Raw genomic sequence first — 21213 nt, 5'->3', positions numbered from 1 at the left:
AGCAGAGCTCCTGGGCGGCTGGTTAGGGTCAGCAACATGGGTAAACCCTAGAGATTGTGACATCCCTGCTCACCTGCAGGTGGTTTCTTTGCCTTCCCATCGAGTCTTTGGATGGTGGCATTTGTGCTTCTTCAGTGGCTCCTTTGATCCATGTGCCTACGGTGGGTGCCAGGGAGTTAAAGCTGGGGAGGCAGGGCCACCATAGGCTGGGACACTTGTCGGGAGTTGGGACAGGCAGCTGTCATGCATGGGACCAGGTCTGTGAGTGTCAGTATCGCGGGAGAAGTGGGTTGAAGAGAGAAATTAGAGCACCGTGGGGAGGTGTTCAGTCCCTGAACAAATATTTGTGTGCCTTCTTCGTTCAGAGAGGAGGAAGGAACAGGTGGGAGGAACATTTGAAAAGATGAAGCCGCGTGGGTGGGGAGCTGCCCAGAGAGGCTGAGGACCGAGCAGGACTCCTGAGCCCCAGGATGGTGATGTGTGATGTCGGCACGTTCTCATAAGCTGGGTGTGTCCACATGCCATTTCCCTAAGCTGGCACTGTTAGCTATATGTACATTTGCTCAGTGCTTTACCTAACATGCATTTCCTGCATGCTTACTGTGCCTGGCACAGAGATATGTCCTGGGATAATGACAATGAGTGAGACATGTTTACTGACCTCCAAAGGCTCACAGCAAAGTGGGGGAATTGGTACAAAACACAAAGCAATAAGAACTGTAGTCAGGGTTGGAGCAGAGAGTGCGGGTGTGTTCAGCTGAACCCCTCTCCTAGATAGGACACGGGGGTCCTACTCCTATCAGGGTGGCCAGTATAGCTGTTCTGGCAAATGGACATTAACTCCAGGTTCCCTGTACTAAAGGTGCACCCTCCCAGGCACAGGCCCTATAGGATGGTTCTTTGATTCAATAAAGAGAGCTTTTCTCCTCCCTCCATTTTTTTTCCCAATTTTTTTCTTCCCAGCCTGTTCTCAGAATGGTAGAGAATAGGGAATCCGTAGCACACCAGAAGGGAGGAGGTTTGCGTGTGCATATGGATGTTCATGTAAAACAGTAGTGATGCTTCTTCCTCCTGCTACCATGGGTGACATTCTGGGGCTGCAATGGGCCATAGCAATCCCAGCCATTCCCAACTTACTGACCCCCAGCACACGCCAGATCCTGGCCCAGGCTGAGGCCAGAGGGATGGCCATAGCTCTGCCTGCTGTGGCTCAGCAGATAACCAGGTTCCAGGCCACAGGCCACCAAAACTCTGATAATAGATGTATTAACAGAGGAACTGGGGCGGCGGCAGCAGTGAAGGTGCTCATTATAGCACCAGGGTACGGCACCAGGGGCAACTGCCTGGACTTCTTTTGACAGTGAATTTGCTTTTTGTGTGCCAGGTGAGATATGTGGGAGGAGGGTCCTTTAGGAGCATGGTGGGAGCTAAAATCTGGCCTCCACGTTGGATGGAAGATTTTGATAAAGTTCTGCAGAATTAAAAATTAGAAAGGTAACTTTTTTTAATATCATGAAGCTTATGCATGATCATCATAACATATTTGGAAAATCCAGGAAAATAATAATTAAAAATTTAAATTAGCCATAGGCCTACTACTTAGAAAAGACAACACCATTAATCTTATATTTTCTTAGCTCTTATTGATTTTTTAAAAATTTTATTTATTTATTCATGAGAGACAGACAGAGACACAGGTAGAGGGAGAAGCAAACTCCCTATGAGGAGCCTGATGTGGGACTCAATCCCAGGATCCGGGGATCACAACCGGAGCCAAAGGCAGATGCTCAACCACTGAGCCACACAAGCGCCCCCCCTTAGCTTTAAAAAATACATTTCTGGTGCCTATAGATAGCCATCTAGAAGTTGCCCATTGGTGTCTTATTCAATATATTAATTTTTTCATTTCTGTTTCCTTCAAGTGCCGTCATATTTAGAAAGTTATTTCCCCAGTCATATGTCATTTAAAAATGTCACCAGTAATTTCATCTAGATTTCTATTTTTGTGTTTTTTAAATCCATTGTAGTAGTTTTCTTTCTTTCTTTCTTTCTTTCTTTCTTTCTTTCTTTTTTTTTTTTTGTAGTAGTTTTCTCTTGCTGTGTAATAAATTACCGTAAGCTTAGTGGCTTAAAACAACATGCTTATTTTCTCACAATTTCTGTGGGTTAAGAGTCAAGGCATGGGGTTTCATTGGGTCTTATGCATGGCTACCATTGAGATGCTGGCAAAGACTGGGTTCTCATCTGGGACTCTACAGGGAAGGGTTCACTTCCAGATTGGCAGGGTTGGTGCTTGGGTGCAGTTCTTTGGGATGCTAGGACTGAGGCCCTGGCTGCTTACTGGCTGTTAGCTGGAGACCACTTCAGTTCAAGAGAGCACTCTCAGTTCCTTGCCGAGGGGGTCTCCCAACACCACTGCTTATTTCTTCAAAGCTACAAGGTAAAAAGTCTCCAGAGCAAATCTTATATAATGAAACATAATCATGGGATTAGATTTCACCCCATCACTTTGGCCATATCCTATTGGTTAGAAGTGAGTTTTAGGTCTTGCCCACACTCATGGAGAGAGGATTGCATAAAGGCACAAACACCAGGAGGCAGGAATTGTGGGGGAGGACCTTAGAATCTGTGGGCCATGTCCATCTAGAGCGTATTTCTATATGTAAGGTCAGGATGTATTTTGTTGTATTTTTTTCTGAGGACCTGGTGTCCCAGTGTGATTTTACAGGTGGTTGGAAGGTGGCAGGTATGTTAACATCCATTCTTGAAAAGGAGTCCATGTTCCTTACTTAAAAGTCTGCCCCAGAAGCTGGAGCCCGCTGGTCCATGGGTACCTGGTTCTGTTCTTGGTGCACTGTCGCATGTCTCATAGGCCCTCTTGAGCTGCCCATAAATCCTGCACATCCTGGCTGAATGAGGTGACGGTCCTGCTGGTGCAGGCTGGATGCTATGATTTCTGGTGAATGGATCCTTGGTATGGAGAAGGGTAATGAGTTGTTATAAGCAAATCCTGCAGCATAGAGGTGGGTGAACCAACCCCTTCCTGTATTGGTTGTTGATAATACAGTGAAGTTTGTGGACAGACAGATCCAAATCCTTAACACTTCTTTCCAGAACTAGGCAAGGACTTGAGGGGGTAGGGGTGGGGGGGAGTCTGATCAGCCAGCTGGGAAGTCTGTAGAAGGGAATCAGCAGCATCTTGATGATGGACCATGTTGATGAGGGCATCCACCAGCCGTGAGCAGTCAGACGATGTCTGGCCCAGGGAAGGGAAGGTCTGTGACAGAGTCCATTGCAAGGCATCTGAGGGGGGATGGAGTTGAGAATACTTACCTGTGATGGGAAAAGTGTAGCAGGCGCTGCTACTGCTAGGAGGGACTGAGCCGAAGTCCCTGTGGGCCGTGTCATAGGCACAAGGGAGTCACTGTAGCTCTCTAGCTTTGCCACAGCAGCAGCTCTGATCCTTTGTGATGCTCCCACTGGGTTACCCAAGTCAGCCATGTACTTGGCTGGATGTCCATAAACCTCAGGCAGACCAGGGTTGGTTCAGGACTACCTCCACTGGTTCCTGCTGCCCTGGGCACTCTGGCTGTAGGGACAGGAGATCTATGTACTTGGTGGTTCTGTCTTGGTCACAAGACATGGAGACCCAGCTGGGGATAGCCCCCTTATGTCAGCAGTAGGCAGTGCAGATTGCTGGCTCTGGTGGGCCTGGGCCTAGAAGCAGCACCAACTGGCTCTTTAACCTGAAATATGTCGCTTCTGACTCTGCTTCTCCTCTGTAAGTGGGGACAACAGTCCCTACTTCTCAGAAGGGCTGCAGACATTCCATGAGGTCATGTGAAGCACCATACACAACACACAGCCCTAGAAGGCCTCCATCAATGACGTCTGCCCCCTATCATGCTATGAATGCAAGTCAGAGCAGTCCAGGATCAAGATTTTGGGTCCTGGGATGTGGCTGCCTCCATTGCAGACAGTGGATCCTGCATGATTCCAGCAAACTCATAGGCAGCTCCAGTTTGCTGTGATCTCAGAACCTTCCAGGGGAGGCCATGGCCTCTGGAGACCCCAGGCTGCTCAGAGTCTACCATATGGGTTAATGGGGCATGAGGACAGCCCTTGCCCAGGGGATCCCTGTGTGTCCTCCGGTCTCCTTCTGTTGTCTACTTTTCCTCTGGGTGATGCTGGCTGGGAATTGTGGGATTTCCAGTAGAATGTTCCAGACCTTCACTCATCCTGCCACCCCAAAGTACCCGGCCTGGAGTAGGCGGGGTACAGTGGGGACCCCAGACTGAGGAATGATGGGGCCCACGGCCAAGAGGAAGGAGATTCCAAAAGGGCAACCTCTTTTGCTGGGCCACGGCAGTTGTCAGAGTTCGGGTCGGGCATCAGCCAGGGACGTGAGGGGAACGGCAGAGGGGTACAACAGCAGGTGGGAGAGGGCGTGGTGGGGGCAGCTGGCCGTCAGCTGGGAGGAAAGCACTTGCTTGGAGGTGTCGGCTTACAGACTGCTGCAGGGCCTTCTGTGTCCCACCCTTTCTGATGGCTGCTGATCATCTCTCATCCCCCAGACCAAGCTGCTGACCCAGTACGTGCTGAGTCTGGCCAAGTATGACCAGAACTATGACATCCGTGACCGAGCGCGCTTTACCCGACAGCTGATCGTCCCTTCAGAGCAAGGGGGGGCCCTCAGCCGTCATGCCAAGAAGCTCTTCCTGGCACCCAAACCAGCCCCAGTCTTGGAGTCATCCTTCAAAGGTGTGAGCGGAAATCAAGGGTGACCTCCTGGTGGAGGGGGAAGAATTGGCCAGAACCCCAGATCCAGACTGTGCCCCTGAGGTCCCAGTCTTAGCCAGACATCAGGACCTCTGGAGAAATGCCAGTCTCCCACTTCCCCCTAGCCCACCCCCTCTTGCCTGTCCTGCAGCACCCAGGACTTAATCACCCAGTAACCCACAACCATACCTCCCAGCTGGTTTGGGTTCCTGGCTCCTTCCCCATCTGGCTCCCCTGCCCACCTCCCTCCCTGAGCTGGCACTACCTATCAAGATTTAAATACCAGGGACCTGGGAAGGCAGGAAATCAAACAGCATTCAAAGGAGAGGTGTATGTTTGTAAAATTCCCGAGGAAGAAGTTGCCAGCACTCTGGGCTGTCCCTGGAGCTCGGCCCAAATGCTGGGTCGTCAGCGTTGCCTCTCTGTCCTTGGGTGCATCTCCTATGACAGGGGCCTGGGGAGAGGCCAGGAGGGGAGGGTCCTTCAGCTGGCTCTCTGGACCTTGGAATCTTACATAGGAGGGGAGCCTCTGTCACAAGGCTCAGTTCTCCTGGGTGCCTTTCGGTTCTGCATTTTCCCTTCCCTGGACCTCAGGAATAGGGAGATTCTGAGGGATGGAGCAAATTTGAAAATCTCCCAGGAAGGAGGAATTCCTCTCTCCTCAACACCATCCCCACTCATCAGTCTCTGATTTGCCCTCTGATGCCACAGGCTGGACCTCAGGCCCCGACTCTTTCCCACTCCCGTTCAGACTGCACGTGCCTCCCCACGGGGTCCAGAGTCTGACCAGGCATGTCTTCCGGCCTTGATCCAACCTGCCCATCCTCTTCCTCATACCAACCAGGCCGCCTTCCCAAGCCTGGCTGTGCAAAAGCACGCAGCCCACATTGCCCCGGAAAAGGAGCCACGCTCATATGTCTGCCTCCCTTTTAGATAGAACCAAGCAGAGGAGCCAGCAGCATCTTCTAGGCCTGGAGTCCACCACCCCCCGCCCCCCTCCCTCAGCCCTTGCTCTAGTCAGGCCAGACAACCCGAGGGTGCGATCAGGGTGGAAGAATCCTAACGGAACACGCTCACTGCTTTCATCTGCCTAGAGGGGGATCCTGACCAGAGTCGTGCCCCCCACCCCAGGAGATAACTCTCTCAGGGGATTTCCTAAAACCTACTACTGGCCTGACCTCTAACCCTGCCCCCAGACCGGGATCACTTCCAGCTGGGTTCACTGTCCCACCTGCTCAATGCCAAGGCCACAGGCTACCAGGAGCTCCCAGACTGGCCAGAGGAAGCTCCAGACCCATCTGTGCGAAATGTGGAGGTCAGCAGGGGTAAAGGATTGAATTGTGTGTGTGTGGGGGGGAGGGCAGATAGCAGAGTCCTGGCAGTGCTGCCTGGCCCTCCTGACACCCTCCCCACATGCAGGAAGAAGATCTGTCTCTTATCGAGACCCACGTGGGCCTGTTGGGCGAATACACTGAGGTCCCCCTGCCTGTGTGCCATGTGCCCTCTACTCTGTGTGCAGTGCTCTCTCTCCCACCCTGTGCTCCCCCCTCACCCTCCTCGTGTGCTGTACCCCATTTCCTCCTTGGTTAGCAGTGCTCCCTCTTTCAGTAGCCTCTCCTCCCCTCCACGGACAGTGCCTCTCCACTCATCCCCACTTTCCCTCTTGGAGACTGGTCCAAGTAGGGCTCAAGAAGAGGCAGGTGCAAAGTTAAAGCCTTGTGCTTTCCTTCCTCTGCCCCAACCATGATTTAATGCTCCTCTTGCCCCACCCCCATCTCCAGGTACCTGAATGGACCAAGTGCTCAAATCGAGAGAAGAGGAAGGAGAAGGAGAAGCCCTTCTACTCAGACTCTGAGGGGGAGTCAGGCCCCACAGAGTCGGCAGACAGTGGTGAGGAGATTGGCAGAGCTGGGATTCTGTGCTCCTGCCTGTGTGTGTGTTTCACATGGTTTCATGTGTCCCCGGGGTTGTGCACCTAATTGTGTGGACCTGTATGTGTGTTGGTAGACCTGAGGGATTGCATGTCCCCTACTAGTCCACCTGTGTCCTGGTTGGTGCAGGTGGCATCTGGGGCCAGAGGCAGCTCAGGGGGTTGCAGCTTCAGTGCTGAGTCAAGGTGGGGTCCCAGGGCACCTGCTCTGCACACAGGGAGGGGGCCTGAGACAGTTCCTTCACAGACCCCGAGTCCGAGAGTGCCTCAGACAGTAAGAGCAGCAGTGAGAGTGGCTCCGGGGAGTCCAGCAGTGAGTCTGATAGTGAAGACCAGGAGGAGGAGAAAGGGAAGAGCAGTGAGAGGTAAGAGGCCAGCCAGCCAGATGCTGGTGGGGTTTAGGAATCTCCTCTGGAAAAGAAGGGGGGGAACGCTCAGCCTTAGCCACTCTCCTAAGAGCCCCTGTGCTTCCTCATGCAGACCTCCTGCAAACCCCAGTCTACTCCCATGATCGCTGCTGTGGTTGGCTATAGAGGGTCTCTGTGCTGGGTCTGCACCTCATGGGGGGCAGCCTGGAGAAGCAGTCTGGGGCCAGGGGCCCCAGCATAGGAGCCTGGGTGTGGGCTCCACTGGCTTAGGCTCCCTACCCTCCCTCCCACTTTCCTGGGCTTCTCCTGCTCTTCTGTGAGGCAAGAAGGGGTTCCAGGCTGGGTCTGAGCCCCACCTGCCCTCTCTCCTCCAGTGAACAGAGTGAAGAGGAAAGTGGGAAGAGGAAGATGAAGAAGAGGAAGAAGGTAGCCGAGGGACAAGGAGAAGGTTCATCCTCAGATGAGGGCAGTGATTCCAGCAGTAGCTCATCAGAGTCTGAGAGGACATCAGACACCGAGGAGGAGCAGGTGGAACCTGATTCTTGGAGGAAAAAAACAGTGAGAACCTTGGGGCGGGAGGGGGGCTCATGGGCCAGGCCCAGTCATCTCCCCACCATCTAGAATAGACCATGGTATCACCTACCCAACCCAGAACAGGCCACATGCTCTCCTCCTGCACCTGCATCCCATTCTTCTCTTTCAGCCTCCCAGCAGCAAAAGTGCCCCCGTGGCCAAGGAGATCTCCCTGCTTGACCTAGAGGACTGTGAGTTTGGGTGATAGAAGTCACGGGGAGGACACCTCGGGAGGATGGCTTAAGAAGGTCCATGGGAGCTCTGGGTTAGGCTCCCCAGGGCTCCAGGGTAGGAAAAGCAGACGGAACACACTTCTGGGTTGAGAGGCAGCAGGGCGACTTCCCCAGGTGTGGGGTTGGGATCAAGGACCAAAATCTGCCCGGAGCCCCCAGGCGGCCATGTGCCTCGCTGTCCGTGGTGCTGAACCGTGTGCTCCCCGAACTCTGGGCTCCCTGCTCAATCCAAGCCAATTCCACATTGCCTGTCCTTCATCATCCCCTCCCTCATCTACTCCCACAGTCACTCCTCCCAGTGTCCAGCCTGTGTCTCCCCCCACGATTGTGTCCACCAGTCTGGCTACTGACCTGGAGGGCCTGACGCTCACAGACTCCCCGCTGGTGCCCTCGGTGAGTGGGATGGTGGAAGGACTGCTGGGGCGGGTCTGCATCATCTCTGTGGTGCATCCTATAGTGTGGCTTTGTGTGTGGGGGGGTGTGAAGTAGGGGATAGTGTTGAGTCCCCTTTGCTCGATGACTGTAGATGAAGACAAGGCAGGGATGGGCGCTCTCCTTGCTCTTCCTCCCCTCCAGCTGCTGAGTCCGGTGTCTGGTGTTGGGAGGCAGGAGCTGCTGCATCGCGTAGCTGGCGAGGGGCTGGCTGTGGACTACACCTTCAGCCGCCAGCCTTTCTCTGGGGACCCCCACATGGTGTCTGTGCACATCCACTTCTCCAACAGCTCTGAGACCCCCATCAAGGGCCTGCACGTGGGCACCCCCAAACTGCCCCCTGGCATCAGCATCCAGGAATTTCCTGAAATCGGTACGAAGGGCCTTGGACATGGTAGAGAAGGAGGCACCTGGGTAGAGTCCATCTTTCTGTGGCTGCCAATGCCCTCTCTGCCTTGGGCCAGGCTGTGGGGGTACAGAGAGGGCATCTGATGTGATCATGCCCTGGTAGACAAGATAGATTGGGAAACCAGCAAGTCCATATCAGAGCAGAAGGCCTTTGTGGTTTCAGGACTGATTTAAATGGGGTGAGGGTGGGGTTGGGGAAAGGGTAGTTAGATTTAAGGAGAAAACCAGGAACCATCTCTAGAGGCCCAGAAAGTCAGGAGTGCCTAGAGGAGTGATCGTTTCTGGCAGTGGTGGGTTCTAGACCTCTCAGGTGATGGTGTCTGCCTCTCTCCCCCTTTCCCTGCCTCATACCGCTGCAGAGTCCCTGGCGCCGGGAGAATCTGCCACTGCTGTAATGGGCATTAATTTCTGTGACTCAACCCAGGTGGCCAACTTCCAGCTGTGGTGTGTATCCAACTCCTGGTGGGGTGGAGGGTGGGCTGGGGAGAGGAAGGAGCAGAATGTCAGGGATACATCATGAGCTGCTGGATCCAGAAGCCATCTCAAGCCATCAGATCTTCTCTCACTTTCTTGTTGCTTCCAGACAAAGTGGGGGAGTGAGGGGAAAGATGCTGGCCTCATTTCCTCTCCTTCTGTCTCCTTCCACCCTTCCCAGTACCCAAACCCGGCAGTTCTATGTCTCCATTCAGCCACCCGTTGGGGAGCTGATGGCTCCTGTGTTCATGAGTGAGAATGAGTTCAAGAAGGAACAAGGTGAGCGCTCCCTGGGGTAGAAGGGAGGGGGCTCAGCACCAGCACCGCTGGGGCTCTCAGTAAGCTCCCAATGCAGTCCTGCTGGAGGAGCCTCGCCATCTTCAGACAGAGGGAGGCCTCATAGCCTGTGCCTCCAGCAGAAGCTTCACAGAGGGTGGGACACTTCAGTGAGGCTTTAGAGGGAGTGGGACTTGGCCAGGCAGAAAATTCTAGGCCAGCATTCCAACTTGGGGAGATACCATAAGTGTGTCCCAGTGAAAGTTTATAGGGAAGAAAGGAAAAGAGTTTGGTTTGGAGCTCAGGAGTCCAGCACAGAGGGGTAGTCAGAACGAAGCTGAAAATGAGATGTCTGGTCTAGTTTCTGAAAAAGCCTTGATTGCTATGCGAAAGGATTTCAATCTCAGAATTTCAGAGCTGGAAGGGGTCGCCAAAGTAATCAGGTCCACCAAGACTGTGAGGGAGATTAGGACTGTAGGCCTCATTTCCCTAGCAGTGGAGGACCCCCTGAAAGGTATCTGAGGAAGGGGCCAGGTTCAGATCTGTTTCACCCAGGAGAATCCGGCAGCACTCATAGCTAGGACTGGATGGGGAGAGCCCGCACCAGGGACAAGATGCAGGACAGCGTAGGCAGGGGAAGCATGGGGTTTCGTGACTTGTGGCTCAAAATTCTGACCCCACTGCTCATTTGCTGTGTGACCTTGGCCTAAATTCTGTCACTGTGTGCAAGACTATTGCATTAGCTCTGGTGAGAGATGGTGAGGATGGAGATGAGAGCCCCAGCAAAGGGACTGCAGGGCTGGGGCGGGTAGTGGTGCTGGGAAGGGGGAGCCAGGGGCTGCTGCCCTGATGAGGAATAGAGAGAAGTATCCAAGGATGGCAGGAAGAACTGTACCCTTCACCTAGACCAGGAGTTGGCAAACTTTTCCTGTAATGGGCCAGAAAGCAAATGTTTTCAGCCATATAGTCCCTGCTACAATTACTCAACTCTACTGTTGTTAACACAAAGCAGCCACAGATAATGTGTAAATGAACAAGTGTGGCTATGTTCCAATACAATTCTATTTATGGACACTGAAATTTGAATTTCACATCATTTTCATATGTCATGAAATATTGTTTGATTTCTTTTCCCCTGACTTTTAAAAAATATAAAAAACATTGCAGGCCATACAGCCCACTGGATCAGGCTAGATCTGGCCTGCAGCCTGTAATCTGCCAAAGCCCTGATATGGGAGAAGGAGGAATGGGCTAGTCAGGGGAGGAGGGGAGATCATGGTTGGTTTCAGAGGAGCTGATTGTGAGGTGCATTTGGGAGATTCAGGAGGCAGCCTTTAGCAAGTAACTGAAGATGTGCGCCTGTGCCCTGGAAACACCTCTAGGCTAGAGTCAGGAGTACAGAGGTGAGAGCTGAAGCTGTGAATGAGTCAGAGGGCCCTGGGGGAGAGACCGGTGGGAAGGGAAGGCCAGGGAGCATCCTTGCAGAAAACCTGCATTCCTCAGGAGAAGGAGGGGAGGGGTAAGAGAAGGAACAGAGTGAGAGGCAAAAAGAGAACCCAGAGAGAACACCAGAAGCGTGCCCTGGGGTCAGATGGTGACAGACCAGAGCGATCTGCAGATTGGAGGCTGCTGCTTACTTCAGCGGGCAGGTCATTGCAAATGGGAGACAGAGGCCAACTGCAGTGGGTGGGAGGAGACCAGGGCTTGAGGCAATGGAGCCCTCTGTGGAGGACTTGACCATGCATGGAGAGGGAGACATGGCACTGCCATGAGGAACTCTTGCTTCTGGAGAGGACTGTGTAGGGACTCAGAGACTTGGCCGCAGGAAAAGTAAAGGTACAGAGACAAATGTCGCTAGTCAGAAAGGAAGGGGATGAGGGCAGCAGGAGAGGGAGGTCTGTTCTCAGAAAGAGAAGAATGAAGGAGGACAGAAAGGCTGAAGAAAGGGTGGCAGGAGGGCAGAAGGAGGACATCACATGGCTGGCCTAGCATGTGTGAATGGAGGTTGGTCAGACCTGTAGAGTGAGGGGTTGTAGGGGTTTCAGGAGCCCTGGCCAGGCTTGGAGCTCTTCCCACAGGTGGAATGAGAGGTCCACCTCTGAGAGCCTTGAGTGGCTGCTGGACTCTGGCCTGTCCAGTGAGGACCAGTGCCTTGACCAGGAGTATAACAGCCACCCATAATCTGTTTGTGAGGGCTTAGCTTCCAGGAGCTGGGAGGGATTTGAGCGTGGGTGGGAGAGCCAGCCAGGAAGGACCAGAGTGTGAGGGCTGGATTGGAGAAAACCTCTTCGAGCTGACTGGGCACCACGTCCACTGGTCCCTTCCTTCCAAGGGACAGATAGCCCAGATGTCTGACAGTGGGGAAGAGCCAGACCAGTCTTTGGTCAACAACATGGATAGAGCTTGGGGTGGCATAGGGTGGGGAGGCTGGCTTCCTAAAGGAGGGTGTGGTCCAGCAGGAAAGTAGCCCCTTAAGATCGAGAGATTCAGAACCCCTTTTAGCATGAGACCTGGCCAGACTGATGGGAACTTGGTTGAGGATGCTCAGTAGACAGACTCAGGTGCCAGCCTCTGGTCCCAGCATGGCCTCTGCCCTCATCACAATCTCTGCCCCCAGGAAAGCTGACAGGCATGAGCGAGATCACAGAGAAGCTCACGCTGCCAGACACTTGTCGGAGTGACCACATTGTGGTGCAGAAAGTGACAACTGTTGCCAACCTGGGTCGTGTACCCTGTGGGACATCTGATGAGTACAGGTACAAGGCCACCAGCAGAGGGGAAGAGGTGGGCTGTGGGGAGGCTGGCTCTGTAGGAGGCCCCACACCCCGAGGCTGAGCCCCTTCCTCTACCCTCACCTCAGATTTGCAGGCAGGACACTGACCAGTGGGAGCCTGGTCCTACTGACCCTGGATGCTCGGCCCACTGGAGCCGCCCAGCTGACTGTCAACAGCGAGAAGATGGTGATTGGCACCATGCTGGTGAAGGACGTGGTACAGGCTCTGACCCAGTGATTCCCAAGGGCTAGGACCTCTTTGACCTCCACTTGTCGCTCCCTCATTGTACCTGGGCTGTTAGCCCCCCTCTTCTCTCTCTCATAGCAGATAGTATCCAGGGGGGCCTGTTGCCCTCTGCTCATTACCAGGCTCCCCCCACAGGGCCCCTCCCTATAGGTTCCACTGTGACCTATGCAGGGGGAGCCAGCAGCTGCTCCCCTCATCTTCCTGGCTTTCTGCAGCTATTTATGTAGCAATATCCCAATAAAATGTCTTCTCCCTATATGCTGGTTCAGCTTTCCTTCCTTCTGGGTTCTGATAAGGCAGTGGGTGACCTGTGGTCCCTGTGACTTTCTAGGGAAGGCTGTGGCTGATTCTCACAGGTGACTCTGCTTGGACTCTATGGTGACTGTCCCTGAATCTCCAGGTCTGTCTGTGGAAGAGACACACCCAAGCAGAGACAGGGAGACCAAGCTGGAAGAACTCCCTGGTCATTTTTATGAGCCTCTGCAAAAGCGAGGCCTCTCCAGTAACCGTCAGCCCCTTGGTTTCCCCCATGGGCTTTTGGGGAAGACTCATAATGTGGGGAACTCCCCAGATGTAGGTGTGAGGTTCAGAATATGTCTGCAGCGGAGCCCCCACCAGGCTGGGGAGATGACCCAACCAGCCATTGCAGTTGGGAAAGAACAGGAGAGGTGGAAGAGTGCTTCCCAGATGCCCCGTGTCCCATCAGCTGGGGATTTTAACAACATGCAAATTCCGGTCAGTGTTTGCAGTGGGGCTTGAGATTCTGCATTTCAACAAAGTTCCAGGGGCAGAGGCTATTGCTCTGTGGACACTTGAACAATGAAGATAGCCTCTGTCCCTGGGACATGCCTTCTGGAGGTGGCAGTGAGGGTCAGGGCCCTCCTTGATGCCTTTTCCCCTGACAAAAGAGGCTGAGCAGTGGTTCCAAAAGGTGTATAAAGTATCACATTAGCATGTGTTCTATTAAAAAAAAAAAAGTCTATGATCAACAAGATTAGGAATAATGGATTTATTTATTTATTTATTTTTTGGAATAATGGATTTAAATGAAACAAGTTTATTTCCCACATACCTTCTCAAAGCCTTTACTATGTCAATTTGCACTGTGACCTATCCTTCCCCCAAAGAGGTTGGAGCAGTGTTACCCAAACTTGGTTTTGCTTTTGAAACACTTTTTCCCCAGAACGTGTTGATTGCCTGGGTTACAAGGAACACACTCAAATGATGGTTTGAGATGTGATGCCTCAGCCTCTGGTCCTCTGTGACCAAGACTCCACTCCCTTGGCCATACCTCCCTCCCCCACAGCCCTGTCCCTGAGGCTTTCCTGAGCAAGTCGCTGCAGGGTAGAGACAGGTACAGCAGGTGTGCCCTCCTCTCAGGGAAGGAGGACAGAGGAAGTGCCAGGGGATGCCCCTGCTGCTGTCCTTGGAGACCGGCTGGGCTCTGTGGCACCAGAGAGCAGCTGGAGCCCCACAGTCTCCCTGGGATCACTGTTTTTGTCACTGCTCTGCCAGTCAAGGGCAAACTGGTCGACTCATTCTCACTCTTGTCTCTGAATCAGCACTGCCCAGAGCAGAAGAAGGTGAGAGTGGTTTTCTGAGGAATCTGGACAAAGACCATCAGAGAATTCTAGGCTGACCTGTCCTTTGCAACAAAAGCCCCAAAGTAGATTCTGTAAGAGCCAGAAGTGTATAATGCATAGCACCCAACATCCCTTGAGCAGCTCCCATCCCCAATTCCCACAGCCTCTCAGGAAGGGTCCTGGGGTCTCCGATCCTGAGCGAGAATCCTACGTGCTGGAATCTGGTTGCGGCCCTGTGCTGGGTCCTCTGGAGCATGTCCCAGCCTGTGGGTTTGGTACTCGCAACCCTTTATGAGCAAACGGTTCTTGTGCTGGTCTCAGGAGAGAGGCAGGGAGTGGGGGAGTGAGGTGTGGCCGGAGAGTGTGACTGGGCAGCTGGCCAGGAGGAGAAGGAGCCCAATGAGCAGGCTGTGCAGCTGGGGCTGGAGATGCTGCAACCTCCAAGCTGGGAAGCTGAAAGAGCCCAGGCTGTGCTGAGGGAATGATCGAGGGAAAGAGAAGCTTTGCCAGAGGAAGGGATCAGCTGCCCCAGCATCCAGCCCCCAGACCAGCCCAGCCCTCCCAACACTCTAGGTCCCTGGCTGAACCTGCCACAGCCCTGCCATGTCAGCATCCCCTGAGTGAGTCTCTGCAAGGGTAAGAAGGGGCCCACCCAGCACACACTGGGGGGAGCAGATGAGACATGCAGGGCAAGGGGACCTCACTCTCCCCTAGAACACTCTTCTTTCCAACCCATATCATACCCTGTATTTTGTCATGGACCCAAGGCTTTGCATTTCTGGTGCTGTTTTGTCCCCAGGGCCTCAGGGGTTTGGGCTCAGATCTCCTGGATTTCACAGTCCCATTAGCAGCGTCAATGGGGTGGCCAGGAAGCTGGCCCAGAGCTGGGGCCCCCAGACCACAGAGCACCAAGACTAGGAAGCACTCTTAGGATTCTGCTGGTACATAAGGACGCTGGGAAGAGGTACAGGTGGTTGGACTCACAGGGGGAGAATGTGCCCCCAGCAAGGATGGGGCACAGCAGGAATGCAGACCCAGGAGGTCTGAGTGTGCCTGAGCCTGACCACAGGCCTCCACAGGCCAGAGAACAGTGAACTGAGTGAGGGGCTGGTCACAGAGCCCAGTCCAGTATGGCTTCAAAGTAGTGCCCTGGAAAATGCAGAAGAAATAGCTTCAGATTCTGGCCAGGCTGTGGCAACTGGCTAGCTGCCATGACTGGCAGACAGATCTATCTAGGGCTGGTAAGGAAGCCACTATGAGGCTGTGCCCACGCCAGGACCCCCACCCAGCCAGTCCCTAGGGTGAGGCTCTGCGCTAATCCTTCTTCTGGGCAATCTGGGGGGCACCTCCTCCTGGCATAGCCTGCAGATCAAAGGGATGGGTGTTGTGTGGGTAACTCAGTGTGACAGGGCTTTCCCTGGTCTGACCGGACAAGGAAGGGAATGTAGAAAAACTATGCCCCACAAGAGGGCCTGGGCTCTGGATAGTCAAAATCCTCACCACCAATTTCTTACCTGAACATTGCTGAGCCATATACATATCCTGCTCAATCACCCCCATCTCTACTATGGCTCAAGATGACAGGGCTTAGAAGGGGTGGTTGGGGAGGGAAGGCCTGCCTAGGTCCCTCCTTCCTCTTCAGTGACTGAGCAGCTGATATGTCCTAGGTGCTATGGTGACAAAGCTATAAACTAATGACTATGACAGGGCTGTGAACCACAGAAGGCCTACTCAGCCCCGTAGGTCCCATCCTACTCTACCAGATGCAGAGCTAACTGGGTGGGGAGAGCCTCAGCTCTGGGGTGCAGACAGGAGAGCTGGAGGAGGGTGCTCAAGGACGAGAGCTGTGTCTTCCCTCTCTGACTGCCTGCTCTGTTCTGTCTCCCGGGGTCAAGAGAAGGACAGTGAACTAGGATCTGGAAGCATGAAACCCAGGATAGGGTATGGAGCACAGGGGGTACCAGCAGGGCATACCATCTTGGATTTTCTACTAGAAGGTGGTCTGAGCCCACTGTCTCCCCCACCCCACTGATCTATTAAGAGAAAGTGCTTAGGGCTGTGCTGTTTGACCCTGACCATTAGGAGCTCCATCCTTGTTGTCCCATTACTGCAGAGGATGCTGTGGGATCCCCGAGGCCTCACAGTGGGCCCTGGAACGGTGCTGGGAGTGCCCACACCCCCTGAACTTCTCACCACTTCTTATCCTGGTGTCAAGAGTCCTCCAACTTTAGTCCATTTTCAGATCTTCCACCCTGAGACTCTGCTTAAACAGAGATACTGCATGGCTTCTCTGTGGTACCTGGGGACAGAGCTTGGCAAGAATATCCCAGACACCTCTTTATTTTTAAAAGACTGTTTTAAAAATACTACTCAAGGGCACCTGGGGGGCTCTGTCAGTGAAGTGTCTGCCTTCGGCTCAGGTCATGATCCCAGGGTCTTGGGATCGAGCCTCACATCGGGATCCCTGCTCAGTGGGGAGCCGGCTTCTTCCTTTCCCTTTGACACTCCTCCCTGCTTGTGTTTTTTTTTCTCTCCCTCTCAAATAAATAAAATCTTTAAAAAATAAAATGCAAATACTATTTAAAAGAATTATGTATAACATTCATATAGAAAATTGTGCAAATCACAAGCATGCAATTTGATGAGCTCTCATAGAATGACACCCCCTTCACCCCCCGGCACGTAAACAAGAAACAGGGTGTGACGGTACAGCCCCCACATGCTTCCTTCTGGTTTGGGGCAGTGTTTTATTTCGCTGAGAGACCACGGAACTTTGAAGCCATCTGACACCCGATTCCAACTGGCAGTGGGATCCCAGGTGGCCAGCATGGACTTGTGTCTGGCAATGCCAGCACGGTAGTATATGCTACTCTCTGGGGCCACCAGAGAGGGCACCAGCGACCCCTGTAGCAGAGGCGAGGGATGTGGAGATAAGCAGGACTGTCTTCTGGTCTTACCTGAAGGAGAATGTGAGGGGCAGCTCTGTGGTCGGGGAACTCTTGAGGGCTTGGGCAAGGTGACTTTGATCTAGGCTTTTACATGCCAGAGCCCAGCATCTGCACCTGCAGAGGGAAGGCAGGGAGAGGTGGGGTTGGGAGAGGGCGTCTCCCTAGGATGATGCAGCACGGAGACCCCAGGATCCTGACAGGAATAGCTGCATTCTCTCGAGTGAATCCTGAGACATCTCAGTTTCCTTAACCGAGAACAGAGGCCACGGCCTCCTGAGTTCTGCTCCTGGTGCTGAGACTCCAGTTATCTCTAACCCACTATGAGCATCTCAGGATAAGCAGCTAGCCCTCAGCTTTCACTGTGATCAGTGTGGCAGTTCACCTCCAGGACAGCACCCAGGGATCCCTGCTTCTGGACCTGGACATTTGTGCCCTTGGGCCACTCTCTCATACATTTCCTCAGGCTTGATGGGTGTGAACAACGGGAAACTGCAGAAGTGACAGTATGTCCTTCCTGAGATGAGGTTAGGAGAGTCACCGTACCTCCATCCTAGTCTCCCTCTCCATCTGGTAATTTGCTCTAGAGAGGGCCAGGTGCCATGTCTTGAGCTAAAGCCAGCAGCCCTCTGGAGGGAGAGGCCCTTGTGACAAAGAACTGGAGTTTTGCCAGGGGCCACTTGAGTGAGCTAAGAAGTAGACCTGCAGCTCTGGGCAAAGCTTCCAATGACTGCAGTCCTGGCCAACAGCTCATCTGCAACCTCAGGAGGGATCCCAAGCCAGAGCCACCCAGCTAAGTCATTCTCGGATTCCTATCAGAAATTGTGTGAGGCGAGACATTTTGTTGTTTGGAGCTGTTTAGTTTGGCATTAACTTTACAGCAATGAATTAATACGACTCAGCCCTGGACCCAACTTTTTGGGTCGAGGGAACGTCCCTCAGAGGGGGCCTGGGCCTTACAGGCCCTTTGCTCTGGCCCTTACAGGCCCTTTGCTCCCACATCATGTCGGTGGTGTGCTGGAGCGGGCGTGCTGGCTCGGAGCACTGACTGCTCCCAGGAATTCTGTGAGCCACATAGTGTCACACTGGTAGTGTGAAATCAGGTGTGGTGGGAGTATTTATGTCACAGAAATAGGTGACTATGGCAAATAACTCCCCTTCCCACAGCTAACTGTCAGACGTTTGCCAGCACACTGCCTTTAATCTCTGTCCCTTATTTCTTTAAAAAACTGTGATATTTAAAGAATATCACATAACAACCACGAATGTACTGATTCCCAGGCTTAAGGAAGAAAGCACTTATCAATTCAGGCAATACTCTTTGTCCTCATTTCACAAGCTCTTCTCTCCTCCCCTGAAGTAAATCACTATTTAGAATTTTCCATTTATCAATGTCATGTGTTTGTTTTGTACTTTTACTACATACGGATATGTCCCTGAACAATAAATAATATGGTACTTTGTGATAGCAGTATACTGCATGTTTTAAATTTTTATGTAAATGGCATCATAAAGTATGTATTCTCCTACCTCCTGCTTTTTTCACTCACTATTTTTTCTTAGTCATCTATGTTGATATAATTTGGCTTTATTTAACTTACTTTTATTTATATATAGTATTTCACTGTATGACCATACCAAAATTTATTGACCCACTCTCCTGCTGGTGGATATATAAGGTTATTTTATTTTTGCAATTATGAATAATACAGCTATTGGCATTTTTACTCATACCTCCTTTAACAAATACAAAAGTTTCTCTAACAGGTTACCCTAGGAGTAGAATTGCTGGGTCATAGGGTATACACACCTGCAAACCACCAGCATCACCAGAATAGCAGCAGTTCACATCAAGAATGATCACAGTACCTTTGTTCATAAGAGTCTTCAAGCTGGAAGCAATTCAAATACCAAACAACAGGAGAATAGAGAAATAAATTCATTATATCCACACAGTGGAACCCTGCTTAACAAGAGGACTGAACTGTTGCTACAAGTGACAACATGTGTGGGTCTCACAGATACCATATTGAATGAAAGACACCACTTATATGAAGTTCTACAACAGGCAGAGTGAATGTCAGGAAATGAATGAGAATAATTGGAGATACACAGTGGGAAGAGGTATGATGGAACCCTACGGGGTTCTGGAAAGATTCTATGCCTTGATGTGGGTGATAGTTACCTGGCTCTATACGTAGGTAAAAAATTATCGAGCTGGACACTTAAGATTTGTGTATTCCACACTGTGTGTGTTATCCAAGTCAAAACAATGTAGAAAATAAAAGCAAAAAACTTAAGTAGGGGAGCCAATTTATACCCTCACTGGCAGGGATCCTGCTATTGGGAAAGTGAGACTTTTTCATTTTTCTCTCCTGTGGTTTCATTTGCATTTCCCTGGTAATTGCTTAAAGTACACATCTACTGATACGTTTGTTGGGCTTTTGGGTTTTCAGTGTCTGTCAATTGCCTGTTCCCATCTTTTGCCTATTTTTCTATAGGTTTGTCTTTTTTCCTCATTAATTCCTCATAAGGAGTTCTTATGCATTCTGGAAACTAGTCCTTTATAGATCTCACATTGCAAATAACTTCTTCCAACTTATGACTTTTTTTTTTTCAGATTTTAAAAATCTTTTGTTAAATCAAAGTTTTAAATTTTTTGTTTTTTCAAAGTTTTAAATTTTTTTTTTTCAAAGTTTTAAATTTTAATGTGGCCTGGGGCACCTGGGTGGCTCAGTGGTTGAGCATCTTCCTTTGGCTCAGGTCATGATCCTGGGGTCTTGGGACTGAGTCCTGCATTAGGCTCCCCACAGGGAGCCTACTTCTTCCTCTGCCTATGTCTCTGCCTCTCTCTCTCTCATGAATAAATAAAACCTTAAAAAAATAAATTTTAATATGGCCAAATTTAACAATCTTATAACAATATGTCTTGTGCTTTTTGTTTATTTACAAAATTCACCCACACTCTGAGGTAACAAAATATTCTCGTATTTCCTTCTGAAACATTCCCAAGTAGTGCCTTTCACGTTTATATCTTTTTTTTTCTAAGATTTTTATTTATTTATTCATGAGAGACAGAGAGAGAGAGAGAGAGAGGCAGAGACACAGGCAGAGGAATAAGCAGGCTCCATTCAGGGAGCCTGACGTGGGACTCAATCCCAGGACTTCAGGATCACGCCCTGGGCTGAAGGCGGCGCTAAACCGCTGAGCCACCCGGGCTGCCCTCTCGTTTATATCTTAACCCACTTTAAATTTGCATTTGTGTATGATGAAAGGTGGGGCTGGTCCACATTTTAAAATCCCACTTTAAAAGACATTTTAAAAATACCCAAACCAAAGAACATGATTTCTTCTTCACAGAGCTTGGGAAAAGTCTAGCAAAGACTTGTGTGCTTATTTTACCTCGTAGTTTTGAGTTCCTAAGTGAATCCCCCTTCTGATCTTTTTTAACCAGGAAAATTATTTCCTCCCAGCACTGTCTTCTCTTCTTTCCAGTTCTCTGCCTGCGGTGGAAGCAGTGAGCACGACTACAGGGTTCCTCCAGTCCTTTTAGTACATGCATTTAAAACTTAGTCCAGCCAATTACCGTTACACTTAGAACCTGTATTGTAAATCTGGGGCTTGACTGCAGAGACAGTGCCAGGCATAGCTGGGCTCAAAGGCTGTTTGTTGACTCTGAGAATGGATAATGCTGCCTATTTGTTCCTGCTACTTCTGTCAGTGACCAGCTGTGGGGACTTGACCGAGTCATTTAATATCTCCACCTCTGCTGCTTTCCACACCCTGTGGATTGTGGACACCTTCCAGTCAGAGGTACTGTTCTTCCTGTTCTACCTGCAGGTATGGCCAAGTGAGGGCAGGGAGCAAAGAGGCATGGCTACACCTGAGGCCATGATTGTATTTTTGACTCAGCCACCCCTTCCTCCACCATCTGCAGTAAGCTCTGGGGTCAGTCTGAAGAACTGCACACATAAGGGTCCTGGCAGTTTTGTTCTGATCTAGTTAAGGCTCTGAAACAAGGAGATTGTCTGGGTTTGAGTTCCCACTCTTCCATTTCTAGCTCAGAATCCTTGGGCTAGGTACTTTGCCTTTTTATTTTTTATTTATTTATTTTTTTTTTTTGAGCTTCAGTTTTCTCACCTAACACAGGTAAAACACTTAGAACTGTGCCAAGCACATAGTGCTCAGTGAA

The 21213-nt window shown here is 51.4% G+C and overlaps 1 protein-coding gene across 5 annotated transcripts in view; it reads left to right on the top strand.

Moving 5' to 3' along the window:
* AP3B2 (adaptor related protein complex 3 subunit beta 2) overlaps positions 1-12749 on the top strand; it is a 33489-nt gene extending 20740 nt beyond the window's left edge. For all 5 annotated transcript variants that reach the window (XM_049108500.1, XM_025438351.3, XM_049108497.1 and 2 more), the window contains 12 exons: positions 4575-4761; positions 5976-6094; positions 6561-6669; positions 6957-7074; positions 7452-7635; positions 7781-7841; positions 8170-8276; positions 8460-8688; positions 9083-9167; positions 9379-9476; positions 12091-12229; positions 12334-12749. In XM_049108500.1, the coding sequence (XP_048964457.1) occupies positions 4575-4761; positions 5976-6094; positions 6561-6669; positions 6957-7074; positions 7452-7635; positions 7781-7841; positions 8170-8276; positions 8460-8688; positions 9083-9167; positions 9379-9476; positions 12091-12229; positions 12334-12484 (1587 nt within the window). In that variant the 3' untranslated portion in view covers positions 12485-12749. The remainder of the gene's footprint in view (positions 1-4574; positions 4762-5975; positions 6095-6560; positions 6670-6956; positions 7075-7451; positions 7636-7780; positions 7842-8169; positions 8277-8459; positions 8689-9082; positions 9168-9378; positions 9477-12090; positions 12230-12333) is intronic.
* The last annotated feature ends 8464 nt before the right edge of the window (positions 12750-21213 follow it).

The sequence above is a fragment of the Canis lupus genome, chromosome 3 (genome assembly GCF_003254725.2).
Source record: "Canis lupus dingo isolate Sandy chromosome 3, ASM325472v2, whole genome shotgun sequence".
Classification (NCBI taxonomy): domain Eukaryota; kingdom Metazoa; phylum Chordata; class Mammalia; order Carnivora; family Canidae; genus Canis; species Canis lupus.
Note: the sequence above shows the minus strand (reverse complement) of the source record. Positions and strands in the feature narration are given on the sequence as shown.